Source organism: Vicia villosa, unplaced genomic scaffold (assembly GCF_029867415.1).
Source record: "Vicia villosa cultivar HV-30 ecotype Madison, WI unplaced genomic scaffold, Vvil1.0 ctg.001324F_1_1, whole genome shotgun sequence".
Taxonomy (NCBI): domain Eukaryota; kingdom Viridiplantae; phylum Streptophyta; class Magnoliopsida; order Fabales; family Fabaceae; genus Vicia; species Vicia villosa.
In genome coordinates, this window is record NW_026705575.1 from 512033 (window position 1) to 536065 (window position 24033).

The 24033-nt window shown below is 30.9% G+C and overlaps 3 protein-coding genes across 3 annotated transcripts; 1 reads left to right on the forward strand and 2 right to left on the reverse strand.

Annotated features, from left to right (window-relative positions):
• Positions 1-375: 375 nt before the first annotated feature.
• On the reverse strand, positions 376-1974 carry LOC131634639 (uncharacterized). Its single transcript, XM_058905294.1, has 3 exons — positions 1336-1974; positions 600-1256; positions 376-498 (listed from the first exon to the last, which is right to left on the reverse strand). The coding sequence occupies exons 1-3, from the start codon at positions 1972-1974 to the stop codon at positions 376-378; spliced, it is 1419 nt and encodes a 472-aa protein (XP_058761277.1).
• A 6004-nt stretch (positions 1975-7978) lies between these two features.
• Positions 7979-9562, reverse strand: LOC131634640 (uncharacterized). The gene is made up of 3 exons (XM_058905295.1): positions 8927-9562; positions 8175-8819; positions 7979-8098 (listed from the first exon to the last, which is right to left on the reverse strand). The coding sequence occupies exons 1-3, from the start codon at positions 9560-9562 to the stop codon at positions 7979-7981; spliced, it is 1401 nt and encodes a 466-aa protein (XP_058761278.1).
• A 10123-nt stretch (positions 9563-19685) lies between these two features.
• Positions 19686-21584, forward strand: LOC131634641 (uncharacterized). Its single transcript, XM_058905296.1, has 4 exons — positions 19686-20330; positions 20414-21073; positions 21153-21222; positions 21460-21584. Exons 1-4 carry the CDS (start codon positions 19686-19688, stop codon positions 21582-21584), a joined length of 1500 nt encoding a protein of 499 aa, XP_058761279.1.
• The last annotated feature ends 2449 nt before the right edge of the window (positions 21585-24033 follow it).

Sequence of the window (24033 nt, forward strand, 5' to 3'; positions counted from 1 at the left end):
TTCTATATAAGCAAGCTTGTAGATTCACCGAGTTGATCAATTGAATATGCTTTAGCTTCATCTTTTTATACATTTTTAAGCTATTCCTCTTTTACCCAATAATTAGACTCGAAAGCAAAATAACATCACATTCGTTCTCATTTCTGTTTTTTCACCTTCTGTTACTCTTTGGATGTCATAAAATTATATTCATGCTTGAAAACATAATAATATGCTAAAACAACACAAGAAAACTGCAACAAGATATTTTACAATACTTAATTCAAAACAAAACAAAATATTTGATCAAAGTGTGCCAAACAAGTCATCAATTACTCTAATGCCATGCCACAATCACAACAAATATAGTACTCTATTGTGCCATATTCAGATATTTTAATTGGCCTTACGGATAGATTGAGACTTTTGTTCATGAAAGAATTGCTCCATTATGGAAAGGCTGAGACCATTTGTTAAAGCAGAAGTTGTTGTTAATGCAGCTTTTAAAATCCTGAGACCCTGCATTATAATGCAATCAAATATTGTGAGATGTAAATCTGATACAGGTAACACTTGAACAAAGCGCGCGCGAGATAAGAAAAGTTTCAGGCAAGCCTTACCTCCTTGACACCAATGCTGACAACCCTTTCTTCCAAGTCATTAAGAGGGACATTCATTCTTTCTAGATATGAAACAACATTACTAGATGACATTGGACTCATTACCAAATCATCTGTCACCATAAAAGTTAATGGTCCTTTTGCAAATCCTCCAGAAATCGGAGATTTAGGATCAATGTATCCATATGGTTCACTTCTATCTTTATAATCACCATGAATAGGTAATATTTGGTTCCTGAGTTTGAATTCCATCGAAATCAAAGGTTTAGATAATTTCTCTTTGATTTCATAAGATGTCAAACATCTAGCTGTACACAACCCAGTCATGCTTTTGTATAAATTATCAATGCAGCTCAAAAAAGAGAATCCTTGGAGCATATGCAACACACCTCCCAAAGGAAAGGTAAGAAAACTAAAAACAAAGTCAGCAAAATCTTCTTTCGCCTCAACAAACAGAATTTTTTCATTCGATTTTCTTCTAAGTATTTTCACAACCATATTTGATTCATCAGATGGTTCATCTTCTAACTCTGATTCACCAATCCAAAATTCCAATCGGTTTCTCGGGTCTAAATTACTAACCAATTTTACCTTTTTAAAGAAAAAGTCTGTCAAAGGAGTCTTTGATATCAAAGAAAACTTGAGAATATCAACTACCTAATCAAACAAAATATAAACAATATTATATACTAGTAATAAATAGAAAGTAGAATTTTTTTTTGTTGAGAAAACATACCTCTTTCTTGCTGATATTTATTGTTTGTTTATCAACCGCGTCAATGTCCTTGATTCCAAGCTTCTGAAAGAGACTTAAACTTGTTCTAAGAAGATTAGGCATCACGAAAAGATTGTCGGAAATAACAAAAGTCGAACTATGGTTGACAAAGCCATTTTCGGTGTTGTTTTTCTGTGGAACTACTACATTCATTAGGTTTCCACAAGTGCATAATTGATCCTTGAAAGTACACAAACTGTACCAATTTTCTCTTCTGCAAGTCTCGTCCTCACAGAAATAGTACATCAAGGGTTGTGTTTCATCGATGTTGAGTTTCATGTTCTGGCAATAACGTTGCATTGAGTTCCTTGGATTGAGTAACATTTCTTTGCATGTGTTTGACCATAGAAATTGTTCATCGAGATTTGATACACTTTGATAGAGTGAGCTAATGCTGCCAAAGTTTACTGCTTCTATATTTGAATCCTTAGCTACGAGTTTTGCAATTGTCCCTAAGGGCAATGTTAAGAAGCTGAAGAAAACGTCGACAAAATCTTTTCCTGCCTCAGCATACACAACTTTGTTTTTCTCTTTGTCAATAAAAACTGTTAGGGGAACTTGATCATTGTCACTTTGTTGACCTGATGCATTTGCAGCCATGGTATGAACCGAGTTACTCTAAAAGACCACAAAACTGTTGCCACAATCGAGTAAGAAAACTGAAGAGATGCCTTGCTAAAATGGAGTTTCTCTTATTTAAATGAGTTTTACATAATGATTGTAAAAATTGGAAAAGGTTACTTTCTAGAGGGCTTTGGGAAGGAAACAAAATTAATCATCCTCTACATATGTTAACAACGGTAGAACTCCCTCTCTCCCTATGCGCCACTTTGCATATGTTTAATTGTTGGTTTCGATAGAGATCTCTCTCCAATTTTTTTTTTTTGGTTTTATTGATTTTTCAGCAATATTTTACTGAATTTATATTTTTAAAATACAAATTTATTTTTTCTTCATTATTATATCATTGATTTTGAAGTTAATAATATAAAAGTGAATAAAATAATTTTTATTACCTATAAATTCATAGTATTTTAACCTGGTCTTAGGCGCACAACAATGGTAAATTTTCTTGCGGGAGAGATTAGTCTGAATCCTTAAGGCTAGAAGTGTCAAGATAGATTAGTCACAATCTTGGGCCAAAAGGAAATTTTCTTAAGGAAAATCCACATGGAAAAGATTGGCTTAGATGTCGAAAAATCTTGATTCATTGTATATGATCAAGTGTTTGGCTAACAAATCGTATCTAAAACAACAAGTCTACTCATTCAAAATGGTAGAGAAAAAAATTATAGTGGAGAAGTTGATAGAATTTCATTAGATCATTGATGATATAGAGAATATGGAGGTGCAGATTGATGATGATAACAACTTGTTAAGATCATTATCGATATCCTTTAAGTATTTTAAAAATTCTCTTGTTTACCGTAACGTAAGGAAGACAATATTACTTTGAATGAAGTCTAAACGGTTGGGAGATCCAGGAAATATTAAGAGGGATTGCTCTAAGATGAAGAGCAATGAAGAATTTGTTTAGATTAAAGTCTCTGTGAGATATTGTATCGAACTCTAGTATGGTCGAAGGGTAGCTTCTTGGTTCGACGGGATTAAGCATGAAGTCGAAGGTTGTTCACATGCTTGTGTCGAAGATGCTAGGGTCGTTAGCATGTTAAATTAGGTTTTAGTGTTTAAACCCTAATTTGTTAAATTAGCTTGTTTATTAAGTTGGCTTGTTTAATGGGCCTTGTGGAAAAAGCCCATTAGTTAGTATGTTAGGTTTTATTATAAATAGCATACTAGTCTCTCATCATTGAAAAAAAAGCTGCAAATCCTAATTTGGGGTGAGAGAGGTTATTTGCTATTCTTATAAACTTGTAATCTTGTTTTAAGAGAAAGTAAAAGAATAGCAGTTATAACCAATCTTGTGTTCTTCTTCTTCCTTGTCCTTTATTCTTCCCTTGTATTATACTTTGTTCTTGGCATTGAATTCACAACAAATTGGTGCGGTGAGCGTGGAGAAGATGCCTTCAACAAAGTATGAGATTAAAAAGTTCACCGGAGTGAATGATTTCGGTCTGTGGAGCTTGAAGATGAAAGCCCTACTATTTCAGCAAGGTTGCTTGGAAGCATTGAAGGGAGTGGCAACCATGAATGCAGATCCAACACAGCGCAATTTTGTTGAGCCTTGGTGATAAGATTCTCCGGCCGGTATCAAAGGAGACGACGGCATCAGGGTTATGGGTGAAACTTGAAAGTTTGTATATGACCAAATCGCTGGTAAATCGACTCTACCTGAAGCAGGCTTTGTATTCATTCAAGATGGTTGAAGACAAATTGTTGGCTGAGCAGTTGGATATGTTCAACAAGCTGATTCTTGATCTTGAAAATATTGATGTGAAGATCGATGATGAAGATCAAGTGCTGTTACTATTGTGTTCTTTGCCTCGATCACATGCTCACTTCAAAGAAACTCTCCTGTATGGAAGGGAGTCCCTGACGTTTGAAGAAGTTCAATCAGCCTTGTATTCTAAAGACTTGAACGAACGAAAGGAGCATAAACCTTCGACTGTTGGCGAAGGTTTGACCGTTAAAGGAAAACTCTTACGAAAGGATGGTAAGTTTGACAAGAAGAAGGGCAAAAGCCAGTCGAAGTCTTACAGTGGCGAAGCATCTGACATTCGATGCTATCATTGTAAGAAGGAGGGTCACACAAGAAAGGTGTGCCCTGAACGCCTGAAATATCATGGAGGTAAGGATAATGGTAATGCAGCCATTGTTCAAGATGATTTCAAATCATCTGACGTCCTTGTGGTTTCGAGCAGTGACTCTAGGAAGGAGTGGATTATGGATTCAGGTTGCACTTGGCACATGACTCCAAACAAAGACTTGTTCGAGGAATTATGTGATCAAGATGGTGGATCAGTACTGCTGGGAAACAATAAAGCTTGCAAAATTGCAGGTGTTGGATCTGTGAGATTCAAACTCCATGATGAGTCAATAAGGTTGTTGACTGAAGTCAGGTATGTTCCTGATTTGAAGAGAAATCTACTTTCTCTTGGTGAATTCGACAAGAAAGGATATGTTTTCCAAGGAGAGAAAAATATCCTAAGGAAGTTATGAGGAGTCGAAATAAGACTGAATGGCTGAAGGCCATGGATGATGAGATGAAATCTCTTCATGATAATCACACTTGGGAACTGATCAAGAAACCTGTTGGGGCAAGGTTAGTCAGCTGTAAATGGATTTTCAAAGTTAAGGAAAGAATTGAAGGAGTGACGTCGAAAAGATACAAGGCAAGGTTGGTCGCAAGGGGTTTCACTCAGAAAGAAGGTGTCGACTTCAATGATGTGTTCTCTCCTGTTGTGAAGCATAGGTCCATTCGAATGTTGCTTTCCATGGTGGCACAGTTCGACCTTGAACTGGAACAGATGGATGTGAAGACTGCGTTCTTGTATGGTGATTTAGATGAAACGATCCTGATGAGGCAACCTGAAGGGTATGTCGAAAAGGGAAAGGAAAATTATGTGTGCAAGCTAAAAAGATCTTTATATGGGCTGAAACAATATCCTCGACTGTGGAATAGGAGATTCGATAAGTTCATGGCACACATAAGTTTCATTAGAAGTCAGTTCGATCACTGTGTTTACTTCAGATTTCGACCTGGTAATTCATTTGTTATTTTGTTGCTTTATGTGGATGATATTCTCATAGAAAGCAACAGTGTCGAAGATGTGATGAGGGTGAAGGGTGAACTCAATAAGGAGTTCGATATGAAGGATCTGGGAGCTGCTTCCAGGATTCTTGGAATTGACATTCGAAGAGATAGAAAGAAGTCAAAGTTATGCCTATCTCAAGAGGCATATCTACAGAAGATTCTTGAAAAGTTTGGTATGTCGAATTCGAAGCCAGTTGTGACTCCAACAAACCCTCAATTCAAGCTGAGTATTGATCAGTGTCCCAGTACTGATGTCGAAAGAGCCTATATGAATAACATCCATATGCTAATATAGTCGGATCTTTGATGTATGCTATGGTCTGTACTAGACCCGACATAACATACGCAGTAAGTTTTGTAAGCAGGTACATGGCGAATCCAGGAAAGGCTCACTGGCAAGCATTGAAGTGGATTTTAAGGTACATAAATGGGTCTCTGAATAGAGTCCTAATTTATGGTGGAGCCTTAGGTGAAGATAGTAAAGCAGTAATCGAAGGATATGTCGACTCTGATTATGCAGGTTGTATGGATTCCAGAAAATCTATTTCTGGATATGTTTTCACTATGTTTGGCACAACAGTTAGTTGGAAAGCAACACTTCAGAAGGTTGTTGCTCTATCAACCACTAAAGCGGAGTATATTGCCTTAACTGAAGCTGTGAAAGAAGCATTGTGGCTTAAAGGTTTTGCAAAGGAGCTGAAACTTCAAGGTCGGAGTATCAATGTTAAATGTGATAGTCAGAGTGCAATACACTTGTCGAAGAATTCAGCCTATCATGAGCGAACTAAGCACATTGATGTGAGGCTGCATTTCGTCAGAGGAGTAATCGAGCATGGAGAAGTCCAAGTGCTGAAGGTTTCGACTGAAGACAATGCTGCTGATATGATCACCAAGACATTGCCGAGTTGCAAGTTTTTCCACTGTATGTAGTTGCTAAAGCTGCATGAAGAAAGCTAGTTGTTCCCTTGATGTTGTAGAGTTAGATCCAAGGTGGAGATTTGTGAGATATTGGATCGAACTCTAGTATGGTCGAAGGGTAGCTTCTTGGTTCGACAAGATTAAGCATGAAGTCGAAGGTTGTTCACATGCTTGTGTCGAAGATGCTAGGGTCGTTAGCATGTTAAATTAGGTTTTAGTGTTTAAACCCTAATTTGTTAAGTTAGCTTGTTTATTAAGTTGGCTTGTTTAATGGGCCTTGTGGAAAAAGCCCATTAGTTAGTATGTTAGGTTTTATTATAAATAACATACTAGTCTCTCATCATTGAAAAAAAAAACTGCAAATCCTAATTTGGGGTGAGAGAGGTTATTTGTTATTCTTGTAAACTTGTAATCTTGTTTTAAGAGAAAGTAAAAGAATAGCAGTTATAACCAATCTTGTGTTCTTCTTCTTCCTTGTCCTTTATTCTTCCCTTGTATTATACTTTGTTCTTGGCATTGAATTCACAACAGTCTCCTTAGACGAGGATAATTATGAGAGTGTTGGTGCAGTGTCAAGTTTAGAGACTAAAAAGAGTTAGGTCATGTGCTCAAGTAAATAATACTTTGAGACTTTGAAGTTGGGAGATGGTTTGGTTGTTTGACTCGGTAACAACAAAACTTACTAAATTCATGGTGTTGGTATGCTTATCTTTAAAGTGTTTGATGATTGTTAGTTCCCTCTATGCAATATGAGGTATGTTCTCGGATACTAGAGCTCAACAAAAGACTTAAGCCGCAAATGCACTGATGGAGGTGACACACCTGATGGGAGTGGCCAAGAATAATTGGTTAGCTAAGTTTGTTAGGTGGTTAGTGAGTTGGTTCACGTGTTCATTCCTTGGTCACATCATTGCAATAGGTTTTTTGGATCATTTTCATAAGAATAAACATAAATGTTCACATGGTTTTAACTTGCAGTTGCGGTTAGAGTTGTAGGTGTTACGATTGTGATCATTGTAGTTGTTGTGATGCGCATTACAATTGTTTCAACAATTTTAATTGAGATGCAACATAAATTTTGATTGAGAAGAGTTAAGATTTTTCAATACATTAAAAGTAAATTGAGTTTTGGAAGTTCTGAAACTATGAGTTTCGATAAAAAAAAATACTTTAAAAAGTTTAGGTGAAATTATTTGATATAGTTCTTAATGCAATAGCGGGGGTTACCTCAACAACAATATTAAAATCACAGTATAATTACGTTTCGATGCAGTAGCGGAGATTACCACATCAACAACATTACAACCATAATTGCAATTGCAACCTACAATATATAGCCCTGCTCAATTGAGTTTTTCATTCTTCAACAGGAACACATTTCATCACATACTTGATAAGTTAGATGATATTTATACTTATAATAATAATAATAATAATAATAATAATAATAATAATAATAATAATAATAATAATAATAATAATAATAATAATAATGGTAATGGTAACATGTGCCCTTATGACACATGTTAAGAGTTGAATGTAGAATTTTTTTCTTAAAAGTTATACATTATTTTCATTAAAAATTGATAATTAATGTGTTTAATTCAATTTATAATACAAATTTTTTATATTTAAGTTTTATAACATGTGCCACAAGAGCACGAGTTAGCTTTATCCTAATAATAATAATAATAATAATAATAATAATAATAATAATAATAATAATAATAATAATAATAATAATAATAATAACAATTAAAAAAAAACCACAGCAAGATTTCAAAATTCTTAACTTGAAACAGTTACAAATTGTTTGATCAAATTGTGTCCAACAAATCATCAAGGACTTAAGAATGAGAAATATGAAAACACTACACCAACATCAGAATAGTTAACTTAAAGTATAACAAAATATAGAACTCTATTGTGCAGAGCATTGGAGCTTCTAATTTGTTACTGCTCTTGCAAGATCTACTCTTTATGGATAGACAGTGCCCTTTGTTCATTCATCAATTGCTCAATTATGTAAAGGTTTAGACCATTTGTCAAAGCAGAAGTTGTGGTCAATGAAGCTTTTAGTATGCTGAGACCCTACAACATCAAAACAAAAACTCAGTTTTTATAAACCTGATGCAAGAAATATAAATTTTTTTATACACAACTATACCTCCTTCCTGCAGATCCTGACAGTTCTTTCTTCCACATCATTGAAGGGCACCTTCAATTTTTCTAAATATGAAACACCAGAAATTGTTGACATTGGTGACACAACCAAATCATCAGTCACCATGATTGTTAATGGACTTTTAACATATCCTCCAGCAATAGGGGATTTATAGTCCACAAAATTTACTCGTTCATTAGTCCTATCCAGATTATGGTCATGTATCGGTAATATCTGATGCCTGAGTTGAATTTCCCATTGAATAGTAGGCTTAATTAGTTTATCCTTTACCACACTTGACCTAAAACCTTTGTCTGAAGACAACTCAGTCATGCTCTTATATAAAGAATCAATGCAGCTTAAAAACGAGAATCCTTTGAGCATATGCAACACTCTTCCCAAAGGAATGATCAAAAAGCTAAATATAAAGTCAGCAAAATCTTCCTCTGCTTCAACATACATAATTTGACCATTTGATTTTCTTCTCACTACTTTCACAACCATTTCATCAAATGGTTCCATGACATCTCCAATCCAAAACTCCAATTGATTTCTTGGGTCTAAACCACCAACAAACTGTTCCCTTTTGAAGATAAATTCCGTCAAAGGAGTTTTGGATATCAAGGACAACTTGAAAATATCAAGAACCTATTCAAATCAGAGATTAAAAAGTTAATGGTTGAGAAAACAAATTATCTCCCCAATTTCAAAATGAATATTACCTTTAAAATAAGAAATTAGAATATAAGACGAACCTCTTTCTTGCTGACATTGAAGGTTTGTTTATCAATAGTGCCAACGTCATTGACACCTAGCTTCTGAAGTAGATTTAAACTTGTTCCAACAACATTTGGCATCATATTAAGATCATCAAAAATAATAAAAGTGGAAGTTACCTTGACAAAGGAATTTAGTTGATACAAAATCCGTGCTGTTTCCTGTTTTAATAGTTTTCCGCATATACACTTTTGATTTTTTATGAAACTCACACAAGACCTATTTTCAATTTTGCAAGCCTTGTTCTCACAGAAGAAGTAGGATATCTTGGGAACAGTATCGGCAATGTTCAATTTCATACTCTGCCAGTATTCTTCCATGAAATTCCCAGGGTTAAGTAGTATTTTCTTGCAGGTATGTGACCATAGATATTGTTGATCAAGATCTTTCAAACTTTGATAAAGTGAGCTAATGCTGCCAAATCTCACTGCTTCGATGTTTGACTCTTCAGCTACAAGCCTAGCAATAGTTCCTAAAGGCAGGGTAAAGAAGCTGAAGAGAGCATCAACGAAATCATTCCCTGCCTCAGCAAACAGGACTCTGCTTTTCTCTTTGTCCACCAAAAATGTCAGGGAAACTTGGTCAACTTGTTCATGTGACCCATTTTCAGCCATGGTATGGGAATTTACGAGACCCTAAGAAGTTACACTAAGATAGAACTTTTGCAGCAAACTAAAAAAGTTAAAACATTATTATAGCTTCATAGAATAAGAATCACGGATCTCTTATTTAAATTATTTCAATATTAGTGTTCTAGTTACTATATACAAGACGGCTTTGGAAAGGAAAACTTTATTAATCACATACATTGGATAAACGATCAGCAATGCTTGCTTCAATGAACTTTCTATAACGATGACAATATCTCCATTGAAAAACATAAACCAATTAATCAACATTCAGTTATCCAAGAAACCTTAATATTCTTAATTTTTGTCTATGTTGTGTTTCACAAGTTCCAAAGAAACTCTTCACTGCTTATACTATTTTTATTTTAGGAATATTCAAATCCAAATTGAGTCAAATAAATTTTTTAAATCGATAAAAATTGAAAAACTGAAAAAAAAATTATATGTTATTGAATCTGTTTGGATTTTATTTAGAGTCTGTTTGGTAAGACAAAAAAAAGAGCTTTTAGTTTTTAGCTTTTAGCTTTTCGGCTCGTATTAATAAAAAAGCTATGTTTGGTAACTCTATTTTAGACTCTGTTTGGTAAAATTAGCTGATAGCTGTTAGCTTGTAGCTGGTAGCTGATAGCTTTTAGCTGGTAGCTGGTAGCTGATAGCTGGTAGCTGATAGTTGATAAGCTAATGTGAGTGTTTGGTAAATTAGCTGTTTCATTAGCTGATAGATACAAAATGACATTAATGGCATTTTAATTAATGAGGGTAATAATATAATTTAGTTAAAATAATAAGGGTATTAATGGAAGAAAAACTCACAAGCTAAAAGCTACAAGCTCAAAAGCTACTTCAATTAGCTTTTGAAAAAAAAGCTAAAAGCTAGTAAAAAAGCTACAAGCTAAAAGCTAAAATAGAGTTACCAAACAGAGTTTTTTTATTAATACGAGCTGAAAAGCTAAAAGCTAAAAGCTAAAAGCTCTTTTTTTGGTCTTACCAAACAGACTCTTAGCTCTTAGTTTGTAGCTTTTTTACTAGCTTTTAGTTTTTTTTTTAAAAGCTATTTGAAGTAGCTTTTAGCTTGTGAGTTTTTCTTCCATTAATACCCTTATTATTTTAGCTAAAATATATTATTACCCTCATTAATTAAAATGCCATTAATGATATTTTGTATTTATAAACAACTAATTTATCAAACCCTCACGTTAGTTTATCAACTATCAGCTATCAGCTATCAGCTATCAGCTACCAGCTAAAAGCTACAAGCTATCAGCTAAAAGCTACCAGCTATCAGCTAGTTTTACTAAACAGAGCCTTAGTAAAAACCACTCAATTCAAATCGAATATTGATTTTTTTTAAATTGATCCAAATCGAACTAAATTATAGTTATATATTTTCATTCTTATTTATTTTTTATTATATTTATATTTATATATATAATATTAATTAATTATTCGATTCTCATTTTTTTCAAAATTACTAGTAACAAACCCGATGCGCGCATTTGTTTATATAATATATTCATTTTAAATAGAATATTTAAAAAAAATATTTAGATCAATAATAAAATTTTCGTATATAAAAATATTTAGATCAATAATTATTTTTTCCTTTATATCATTATTGGATCATAAATATTTAAATAATATTTGAATAATAAATATCATCTTTCTTATATAAAAATATGTAGACAAGAACATATTTTTCCCGTAGTTAAATATTATTTATATTTATGTATCATTTACAAAAATATATGGATAAATAGTAAATTTTTGTATATAAAAATATTTAGATCAATAATAGATTTTTTTCCGTATATCATTTTTGAACAATTTTTTTTAACCATAAATACTATTTTTTGTATATAAAAATATTTAGATCAATAATAAATTTTTTCCGTATACAAATATTATTTTTGTTTAGGTATCATTTATAAAAATATTTGAATGAAAAGTAAATTTTCTTATAAAATAATATTTAGATCAATAGTATACCATTTTTTAATACAAAATTTTTTGGATCATAAATACTATTTTTCGTATATAAAAATATTTAGATCAATAATAAATTTGTCTCGTATTGAAATATTATTTATGTTTAGCATTTACAAAAATATTTGGACCAATAGTAAATTTTCGTATATAAAAATATTTAAATCAATAATAGATTTTTTCCGTATACCATTTTTGAATTAAATTTTTTGGATCATAAATACCATTTTTCATATAGAAAAATATTTAGATCAATAAAAGATTTTTTCCCGCATACAAATATTATTTATGTTTACGTATCATTTACAATAATATCTGGATCAATAGTAAATTTTCGTATATAAAAATATTTAGATCAATAATAGATTTTTTTCCCGTATACCACTTTTGTATTAAATTTTTTGGGATCATAAATACCATTTTTTACATAGAAAAATATTTAGATCAAATATGGATTTTTCCCGTATACAAATATTATTTATGTTTAGGTATCGTTTACAAAATTATCTGGATCAATAGTAAATTTTCGTATATTAAAATATTTAGATCAATAATAGATTTTTTCCCGTATACCATTTTTGAATTAATTTTTTTTGGATCATAAATACCATTTTTCACATAGAAAAATATTTAGATCAATTATAGATTTTTTCTCGTATACAAATATTATTTATGTTTAAGTATCGTTTACAAAAGTATCTATATCAATATTAAATTTTCATATATAAAAATATTTAGATCAATTATAGATTTTTTTCCCTATACAAATATTATTTATGTTTAGGTAATCTTTACAAAAATATCTAGATCAATAGTAAATTTTCGTATATAAAAATATTTGGATCATTAATAGATTTTTTCTCGTATACCATTTTTTAATACAAAGTTTTTGGATCATAAATTCCACTTTTCGTATATAAAAATATTTAGATCAATAATAAATTTTTTCCATTTACGAATATTGTTTTTGTTTAGATATCATTTATAAAAATATTTGAATAAATAGTAAAATTTTGTATAAAAAAAATTAGATCAATAATAGATTTTTCCCTATATACCATTTTTGAATAAACTTTTTTTGGATCATAAATACTATTTTTCGTATATAAAAATATTTAGATCAATAATAGATTTTTCCATATACAAATAATATTTATAGTTACGTATCATTTACAAAAATATCTGAATGAATAGTAAATTTTTGTATACAAAAATATTTAGATCAATAATAATTTAATTTTGTATACTATTTTTTATTAAATATTTTTGGATAGTAAATACCATTTTTTTTATAAAGAGTAAATGGAGTGTAGAGAGATTAAGTTAGAAAACTAAAAAAGTGAAGCGAGAGAAAGAATAGTGAAAATAAGTTATAATGTAGTTGAATAGAATATTAAGATTATAATGGACAATTGTGTGGATAGACAAAATAACCAACAATTTTAATAAGTGTAAAAAAGTAAGAATGAATAATTTTGTAAAAACCAGAACAACTAATTTTCTTATATTTAATTTAATTTATTTTAATTATTGTATTTGTTTCAACTATAACCGATCAATCTCATTTTATATCAAATATATAATTTATTAGTATTTTTTTGAGTTTTAATAAGAAAAATTATAATTGAATAATATTACTTTTATTCTTAATCATAAGTCCCTCTTGAGTTTTTTTTTTGTCTCTTTTTTATAAGACTCATGGTTTTAAATTGCGGCCGCAACATTGTTGATGCGGTAGCTTCCGCATCCACATCAGGTCACAATTGCAGTGTGATTTGCAATCACACGTCCAACAACACTAAAATTCGCATCAAACACCTTCACCCATGTTTCTTCACATATTTTAACCATAACTCAACATTTGAGAACCATAAACTCAATTTACATGTGATTTGTAATGTAAAATATTAACATTAAGTGTTCTTTAATGGTGTATTTCAAATATTTCGTAATTTAAATTCACGCTGCAACGGCCGCAATGCGCATCGCAGCAACTGCAATGGCCGCAATCGCAACACCCAAAACCGCATCTGCGACCGCAACCGCAATTTAAAACCATGATAAGACTCTCTTCAAAGTGGTATTAATTATTTTTTTTCAAACACACCTCTAACTATTAAAATTTTAGTTTTAAGTGACCGATTTAGAAACTGTATCAGTTTTTTAATTGTTTTTCAAACTAATTCTCTAAATAATAAATATTTTTATATTCCATCTCGATATGTTACCCTAAATTTTTTATTCTTTTCACTAATCTTTAAATAAAAAATTAAATTAAATTAAAGTTTTAATACATTTTGTCTGTTGTAATTAGTTTCCCCTGCAGTCGCACTAGTTACCATCTACTTTCTCTGTCAACCAAGTTGGATACGCTACACTATAACCGTCACCACCTTCTTCATCCCCCACACCATATCAAATCACGCTTCTCTAATCCCTACGCCATAGCTAGTCGCACCTCAATTCAATGATTGATGAAAATATTCATCTAATCTAAATGTTCATTTATCTTTTGTAGTTCCAGATTACATTGAAGTTGCTTAAAGATATTTATCTTGAATTTATTTTTATATATTCTCTTATCAACGCACTTTCGTTCATAATAATATTATCCTTTAATATGAACATTGTTTAGTTCAATCTTTCTCTAGAATGCTAATAAATATATGTTTATAGCATAAAAATGATTGTCTTTGATTTAGTTATGGTTAAGTCTAACTCAATCCTACAAAATTGGATGAAACTGGCTACTAAAGTGAGGGTTGCCCCTACTTATAAGCATATGTTCATACTCTTAACACAATCCCTCACGCCCAGAACTAGACAAGTGAAACATGGAAATAAATGGTGAGTGGCCCCGATAACTGGCACTTGATAGTAGGTGGCCCATCAGATCTTAAACAAGACTCCAATACCAATTTGATAAATATAGTTGGATCTAACTCATTCCTATAAAATCGACTTGTAGGGTGAGGATTGTTGGTATCAGAGCATAAAAATGGTTGTGTTTGACCTACTATATATTAAGGATACACACATGTATAAAAATGATGAACTTCTTATCCTATGTGAGTGATACCTTTACTTTATGACAATGCTTATTTGAAAGCTTCATATTGATGACTATAATAGTAATTATGTGTTTTTATTTCATTTATAGATATCTTTTGTCTCTTAAAAATGGTTATCTTGTATCTGTAGTTATTCTCATGCCTTAGAAACTAGTTGGATTGGAGTCACCACTATTTCGTACAATAAAAAGCAGGGTGTTTTTTAACCATACAAAGGTTAACCCTTTTTCATTTGGAATTGCTTAAGATGCTTCAAAAAGCTCAATGATGTATTTATGAAAACCTTGAATCCTATATTGATCAATAGAATCATGTTTTGATCAAAAAGTTAACCACGAGTTGTCTTTGACCAAAATCCTAATCTTGAGTCAGATGACTTAAGTCTTTGTTATCCATCTTGACCAATGAAACCATAGTCTCCTCATGAATTTGAGAGACCTTTGAAATGAAGGAAGACCTCAATTTTGAGTATGCATTCACGATGATGAGATGGTCAATCTTTGCTCAGCTTGAGTATGATATTATTCTCTATGGGTGATGAGCTCAAACTACAAGATCTTGATCTCTTTCCAATTAGAAGTCCAATGATATGTATGCTTGTATTGATCATGACCTATTGAGATATACAAATGAGTATGGATTAAAAATTTTAGGGTAAAAATGAAAGGGGAAATTTTGGGGTGCAACATGTGGGTGAGGATGTGCCTGCGCTATCACTTTCAACATCGTCATTAGAAAATAGAGCATCAAAAGTGAAATCGATGGAGGAAGCCTTGTCGTCTGTTGAACTCTTAGAGAGCATCCCAAATCATAATCATCGGTTATAAATATGAACTCATGGGTTAGTTGATCATTGATTTAATACTTTTCCACTTCACTCCTAAGGATAACATCACTGCTAAAGACCGACCACGACTACGAAAGACTTCCCCTACTAATTTACGCATGGAAAGCCTTGGGGACAGCTATTCCAGGCCAGCCAAAGCCATCACATGAGATATTCAAGGTACATTTTTTGATCTATACTTTAATACACTTATCTTGAAAACAGGCTTGGACGTTAAAATGTTAACCTTGTAGGTCTACCCTGCGCCATCACCATATTAAAGATCAGCACCACCAATTCAGGATTCCTTATTATCAAGACACATTTGTTTTAGTTCCATAATGAAACAAAAAGGATTGTAGATTTCCAATACTATAAGATATTGTTACGAATTTTAACCCTTTTCCAAAATAATTTGGCTGTTAGTATAAGTCAATTTTCTTGTAGTGTGCAAACCACTTATTTCTTAGGTGCGAGAACACCTTACTTTTCTAGCAATTGAGAGGTTGCTTGACATGAAAATTGATAGAACTATTTATGAAAGCTTATTCAAATTTGTTAGTAGAATTTGAAGCTCTTAAATTCAGAATCAAATCATGACTCTCATCATAATAATTCTTTGGAAAACTTGGCACAAAAAAAAATGATATCAGATTTTAAAAAAGTAAAATTCACCTTGATAGAGACCTTCTTCATGTTAAACAATTGGTATATAGATATCAATTTCTCTCAAGGAGCTCATGTACACTTCAATTCACGAGTTTACAATTATAAAATGCTTTAACTTCAATTGAAAATCTCCTCCCGCATTTAGATTTATACAAGTTAATTTGTTATTTTCCTAGTCATAATTGGGTTAAGTAAAACACATATGAAGCTTAAAGAGGAAATCCTTGAATATCAATTTATGGTAGCAAAATTAAGGATAATTTAAGAATATTCTCACTACTAGAAAATTTGCTTTTAGTGACCGAATTAGAGACAGAAAATACTTAAAAATCGGTCACTAAAACATTTAGCGACCGATTTAGCGACCATTAATTTTCGGTTGAAAAAATGCTAGTCACTAAGCTTTTGCGACGAATTTAGTGACCAAAATTTAACGACTGAACTGCTGACCGATTTTAGTGCTCTTTTTCGTAAAATAAAATTAAAAATTGTTATACCACTTAACATCTATTGTTATATTTTACATTTAAAAATATATACATGATTTTTATATAAATATATTATTTGTTAAAACAATAAAAAAGATGACACTTTTAGTAAAAATTAAAAATTGAAAGAGAATTAAAACCTTAAAAAAATAAAAATAAAATAGTAACATAGTAAAGAGGATTGAAAATAGAAAAAGAAAATAAAAATATCAGGGACCGAAATTCCGGTCTCTCATTTGTATATATAAATTAAATTGTATATAAAAATAATTTTTCGTGACTGAATATAGGCGGTCACAAAATAGTGGTCTCTAAATCGGTGGCTGATTTATTTTAGTGACCAATTTAGTGACCTCTTAAATTTGGCTCATAAAATATCAAATTTTGGTGGCTAATTCGGTCACTACAGTGACCGAAATTTTTCGGTCACTAAAAACAAATTTTCTAGTAGTGTCCTGGGAACTTTCTCTATTAAAGTTGGATTTTGCAGCTCCTTTCAACCTGAATTGCATGGAATCATGTTGGCTATTAAATGTGCTAAGCAGAAGAATTGAAGAAATTTTTGAATTGAAACATACTCAATTTTTGGCCATTCGTGCATTTGTAAATAAAAGTATTGTCCTTTAACATCTTTTACAATAAATAAAATAATACTTTAGACACTATATCATCGTTTAGAACTAAACAATTTCATACTTTTAAATAACAAAGTGAATTTCTTCACCCACCACCTAACCTTCTTGCCCACCCTTGGTGAATTTACAACATTACTCCTTGTTTCGGAAGTTCATTTTCGAAACGGTACTTTTTTTTGGAAAAAAGGTGTTTTCGGAAATGAACTTCCGAAAACGTGTTTTTTTTAATATAAAATATTGATTTCGGAGATGCATCTCCGAAATAAAGTTACATTTTCAGAAAATGTGGTGTTTCGGAAGTTCATCTCCGAACGCATCCCCTTGGAAGAATTCAGAAATGAAATTCCGAAATATTCCAAGACCAAATTGGTCTTGGAATGTTTCGGATATACACTCCCGAAATAATTAATAATTATTAAAAAAATTAAAATCAAGGTGAATCAATATAATTAATAGGTATAAAATCAAGGTGAATCAATAAAATGAAGGTGAATCAATAAAATCAAGGTGAATCAAAATATTCTAAACTATTTGAAACTTAAAAATTATTTTACTAACTTATATAAATCAAAAACATTTTAATTCCATAAGTAAATTTTGAATTATATAGAATTAAATATAAAATTTATTCATTAAATAAAATTAAGACAAAATCTTTTTTTAATTTTTTTAAACTAAATAAAAAATTATCTCATTTTTAATTATGAATCAGAATAGAAATATATAAATATATAATAATTATTAGTTTTGTAAATGAAATATATAAATATATAATATATAAATATATAATAATTAATATATAAATATATAAATATATAATAATTATTATAAATTAAAACACTCATTTTTTAATTTTTATAATTATTATATAAATATATAAATATATTTATAATTAATATATAATAATTATTATATAAATATATAATAATTATTATAATTATTATATAAATATATAAATTAAAACACTCATTTTTTAAATTTTTTTTTGTAAATACATAATGATTATTATAAATATATAATTAAAAAATTATAACTCATTTTGTAAGAGAAATTATTTTAATTTTTTTAATTAAAATTATTTTAAATTTTAAAATATGAATCAGAATAGAAATATATAATAATTATTATTCATAACTAATAAATTATATCAAAATATATAATTATTATTATTTATTACTCATAAATTATATCAAATTTATAATATATAAATTTATTCATATCCTAAAATTAATTTTTGGAATTTTTAGATTTTTTTTGTTTTTTCGGAGATGCATCTCCGAATTAATCAAAATCCCAATTTTTGGGATTTTTTCATAACTGCATTTCCGAAGTCTGAAAAAATTTAGAAAAAAAAATATTTCGGAAATGCATTGCCGAAGCAGGGGTAAAATGAGATTTTCGCTGGAGTGACCCCCATAGGGAGGTGGGTAAAGAAAAAACCATAAAAAATGTAGATTAATCAATGTATTTCTTTATTATAACTCTTCGTGGAATTCACACCCTAAATGTACTTTTGAAAATTTTATGAGGGATAGGTTGTACATAATCCAACTATAATTTTTGCTAGATTTTTTATGGGTTAGATTTTATATGTTATCTTTTATGTTTTTCTTTTTGTAATAAAAAATTTAATTTTTTTAAAAAAAGTATAGTAAAAATAATTATAAAAAATATACTTTACAACACATTTTGAGTAGTATTTAATTCCAAAGTATATAAAAATATGTCCGAATAAATATAACCAAATAAAAAAAATGTAATTGATATGTTCAGAAATATATAAGTGAAAAGTTTGTGTTGAATATAAAAAATATATTTCGAAAATTTTGTGCTAATTTGATTAAAAATTTATAATGAAGTTTTTTAATTTATATTTAACATAAATTTATGAGTTTAAAGATAGTGCACTGATGTAAACAAATTTTACAGATACATTCAATTAAAATTTTTACACTTGCCATGTCATATTAATTTTTTTAAATTAAAATTGTGTATATCTTTTTTTCTCTAAATTTATTTATGAATTTCTTAAGTTAACATTAATCTAGATGAGTAAGTAGTAGTGTCATTGAAAATTTAAACGGTTAACATAAATTAGGTCAATATAGAGATAGAGATACTATCATAAAAATGAAAGAAGTTTTGAATTCTACTTTTTTTTTTTAATTTCAAAAAAAATTGTTTATACTTTAATAGGGCAATCATACCGTTTGATATTTTGATTGTTACAAAGCTATTTTAGATTTTCTATAGATATTTTGCAATCAATTCCATTGAGTAACAAAAACTCATTGGTATTTGTTCAAATTTTTAATGAATCATTTTAACAATAAATACATACTTTTTTTTGGCTGCCATTTGTAAAGCGTCCATTACAAATTCAGAAAGTTGTATTGCTAATTGCTTAGTCTTACTGTCATCTGCGATTTCTATACCATGGCTGCTGCCACTGCAACTGAATCAGTTGAACCTGGTGATAAAGTTACCTTGAGAGTAATGGTGGACAAACAAAAGAACGAAGTTGTGTATGCTGAGGCTGGGAAGGATTTTGTTGAAGCTCTCTTGAGCTTCTTAACCATGCCTTTAGGTACTATTGCAAGACTTGTGGCTAAGGACTCAAATATGAAACCGGTTAAATTTGGCAGCATTAGCTCACTGTATCAAAGTGTATCAGATCTTGATGAACAATATCTATGTTCTCATATTTGCAAGGAAATGCTACTCAATCCAATGAATTCAATGGGAGTTTATTACGAGAAGGTCAAACTGAACATTGACGACACTCCCACCAGGGTTTTCTTGTGTGAGGATTGGATATGTGTGAGATGTATGAGATGTATGAGATGTATGAGCATTTTTAGCAATCCGAAATGCCCTTGTGGAAAGCTTTTGGAGATATCAGATGGAAGTTTGATAGCTGTTGAAAATGGCTTTGTAATGAAAGGTGCTACTTTTATAATAGATGACAATCTTTGTCTGATGCCTAATGATCTTGGAACAAGTCTATGTTTGCTTCAGAAGCGAGGAATCAACGGCACTGCAGATATTGAGAAAAAAACAATACTAGTTGGAAAGAAGGAGGCAGGTTTTCTCATTAGCTATTTCTCATATTTGATGTTGATTCTATATTTTTGTTGTTATGATAATTCTTTTTGTGTGTGCAGGTAGCAGATCTTCTCAAGTTGTCCTTACTCTCCAAGACCCCTCTGACCGACTTTGTCTTAAAGAATAGTCAAATCCTTTGTAATTCAAACCCAAATTCCGAGATTAAACTTGGAAAGTGCTTACCATCTGATTCTGATGAAGGTAAGCAGATGGTTGTGAAAGTACTGCGAAGAAAATCAAATAGAAAGATTTTGTTTGCTACAGCAGAGGAAGATTTTGCAGACTTTCTGTTTAGTTTTCTTACTTTTCCTCTTGGAGGAGTGTTGCATATGCTAGAAGGATCATCTTCTTTAAGTTGCATTGATGTTTTATATAGGAGCATTAAAGAGTTGAGTCCAGAAAGATGTTTGACATCAAAATTACTCAAAGACCTCCTAGCTAAGCCTCCAATTTTTCCAAAATATGATGAACTTAGGAGCCAGATATTACCAATTGGAACAATTAAGCTCATTTACGAATCTGATAGTGACGGGATGGATTCTATCGAAAAAAAATCCCCTAATTCTGGAGGATATGCCACAAGTCCATTAACGATTATGGTGACAGATGACTTGGTTGTGACTCCAATGTCATCTGTTGACGGTGTTTCTTATTTAGAAAGAATGAATGTCCCCTTTAATGATGTGGAGGAATTGGTCATTAGAATCGGTTTGAAGGAGGTAAAGAAAGTTTGTGACTCTTTATCTTTCCTTCTAAAAATATTTTATTCGATATATAAATTTATATATATTGCTGCAGGGTCTCAGCATTCTAAAAGCTTCTTTGACCTCAACATCTGCTTTGACAAACGCTCTTAACCACTACATAGGTGAGTAGTATATATTTAACCAAACATTTGAGTTTTAACAGTTGAGAATAGTTGGACTATTGTTGCTCAATTTTATGGTATGCTTGTAAAATATTTTGAATCATATGTGCAATGTTTATATAATCTAATGCTATGGTGTGTTTGAGAAAGACCATTAATGTTGAGAAAATAAAGTAAAGGAAATGAAGAAAAATGCATGAAGAATTAAATGTGAGAATTTTATTTTGTACTTGTTAGATATATACACAATTGCATATGTACATGGAAGGAAATTGATTTGTTGGGCTAATTTGACATCTGATAATGCTTTGACAGATAGATTATACAACCTGAAGAAGCCAAAGGAAGAATATGAAGTTTGAGCTTACTGGTTATGGGGTGGTGCAGAGCAACCATGTCATTTTTTGGTGTTTGAAACATATCTCATGTTTGAGGAATTTGGATGGTCATAGTTTATTTTGAATTAAGTTGTTTAGAGCAGAAACCGCTTCCAACTTTTGTGATGAATTACAGAACTCTTAAGATAAACAATATCCTTTGATTGTGGACCTTTTAAAAAGTTCATCTCTTTTTAAAAATATACCTTTTGGTACTAATTAGAATGCTTACTGGTTTTTCTTTTAATGAAAGAAAAATTTGTTTATTAAGTAGTCTGGTGGATATCATGGGATACAGAGCTCATGCTCATGGTTTTAAATTGGTATGTGTGATTTTAAAATCATCCCTCCGGTTATATTAGAAATCACAGGACAGTTTTAACTTTTAATCATGTTTCTTCAAGTAAATAGTGAATACTTGATCAATTTATAATTTCAGTATAGTAGGAGTACTTTTCTGGTCGTTGTTGGATAGGTGTGCTGCGTTGGTATGATTGAATATTGAGATTCCTTCTCGGTAAGGAGGTGGAATGATATAATTCTGATTGGCTCATGCAATTACAAGAAAAGAAGTCTCCGGCCTTATAATATACTCACGTAATAATCATGTTGCAAAAATGGATATTGGGACATAATTATCATGTCGCTACTTGTATAAATTATTAAAAAAAATCAAAGTAACGCTAACACACGAGTTCATTTAAAAAATTTTAAAAAATTATATTCACTAAAAAAACATTGATTTTGCCGGATGAAAAACACCTAGCAATACTTGTAGGGTTGATTTTCACCTCGAAACACAAAGCTTTTAATAAAAAAAAAGAAAAATATTTTTCCTCTCGTAACTGATGGGTGAAATTTGAATTTTTTTGAAAATAATTTTGCGAAGTATTATTCACCCCGCAACTAAGTTTCAAAAAATGGGGGAAAATTAAAGGTTCAAATTATTGTGTCAGATGTGATAACCGACCGTTTGGCCCATTTTCCAAGGAATACATTGCGGGGTGAAAATCACGCTGCAAGTGCCAACGTCTCTTTTACGTTGCAGGGTGCAAAATACTTCGCAAGTGTTTTTTTAAAATGTTGATAGGACAATGTCTGAACTTTACTGATGGCACTGAGCACATGACAGACTTTGACTGACACAAAAGTTGCAGGGTGCGAGTCACTTCGCAACTCTCAACGACAATAAATGTTGCGGGGTAAATTTCACTTCGCAACATTGTTATAAATACCAGTTTTTTCTTTCATTCTCCACACTCCATTTTATATATCAATTTTCTAAATACCCATTCTCTCTTCCACACTTACTAGTTGCGGGTTCATCATCATATACACTCAAAATCTCTTAAAATTTTCATTTTTATCACAAATCAAAACCTCTAAGCCCCAATTTTATAGCTGGTTCAAAGTTTTGTCATCAAACTCATTTTTAAGGTACACATCTAAACAAAATTAGTTGTTATTTTTGAAATATCATGATAAAATTTGTATGATTTTGTGTATGAAATTTTTGTGATTTGGTTGAAATGTTAGAGTTTATGTTTTTAGGGTTTATGTTAGAGTTTATATTTTATATGTGAAAAGTGTGTTGCAGGGTGAAATTCACCTGGCAACGTTGCAAAGTGATTTTCACCTGGCAACGTTGCGAGGTGTTTTCCACCTAGCAAAAATTTACAACTAACATTTTTGTGGGGTAATTGGTCCATCCCGCAATAATTACGTTGCAGGGTGATTTTTTTGTTTGCGAGGTGGATTTTGATCGCGACTTTACGTGTCTATTAGTCGGGATAACTGCAAGTGCACAGTCGTGTCGTGTAGTTTTAAAAGATATCGAATCCACAGGGACTATAAATCGACCTACCGTTATCTAAAGTTACTATGTAAAGCTAAGGCTAATGATATTTGGGTTATTAATAAGGGGAAACTAAAATCTTAAATCTAGGAATATAATAATAAATGGATATCAGTATGTATTTCATCTAACTTAGGTGATCCGAAGTTCCATTGGCCAGATTCTAATTAAATCAAAGATCTTTACTAACTATGTTATTTAAAAGTCCTCCTCTCAAACTCTCGCTCTATTGACTTGGAACATGCTAATATCCCTAACGTACGCTTTCGCCATCCCGCGCGGCGGGTTTAAAAACACTTTTTGAAAATAAATAAGTTCTAATTAGTTTTAATACGCTTTCGCCATCCTTAAAACTAATGTCTTATGTCTACTATCCAGTTAAAGATCTCAAACTTTCGCTCTATTGATTTTAACCTTTGACCGTCTTAAGCCCTCAAACTTTCGCTCTATTGGTTTTAAGACTTACTAATTAAATTAGACATACAAACCAAAAACAAGTGATATTTAATAAATCATAATTAAGCCAATTTATTTCGGATCCCACGGTTAACTTACTTTACATACCGATATCTAAATAAA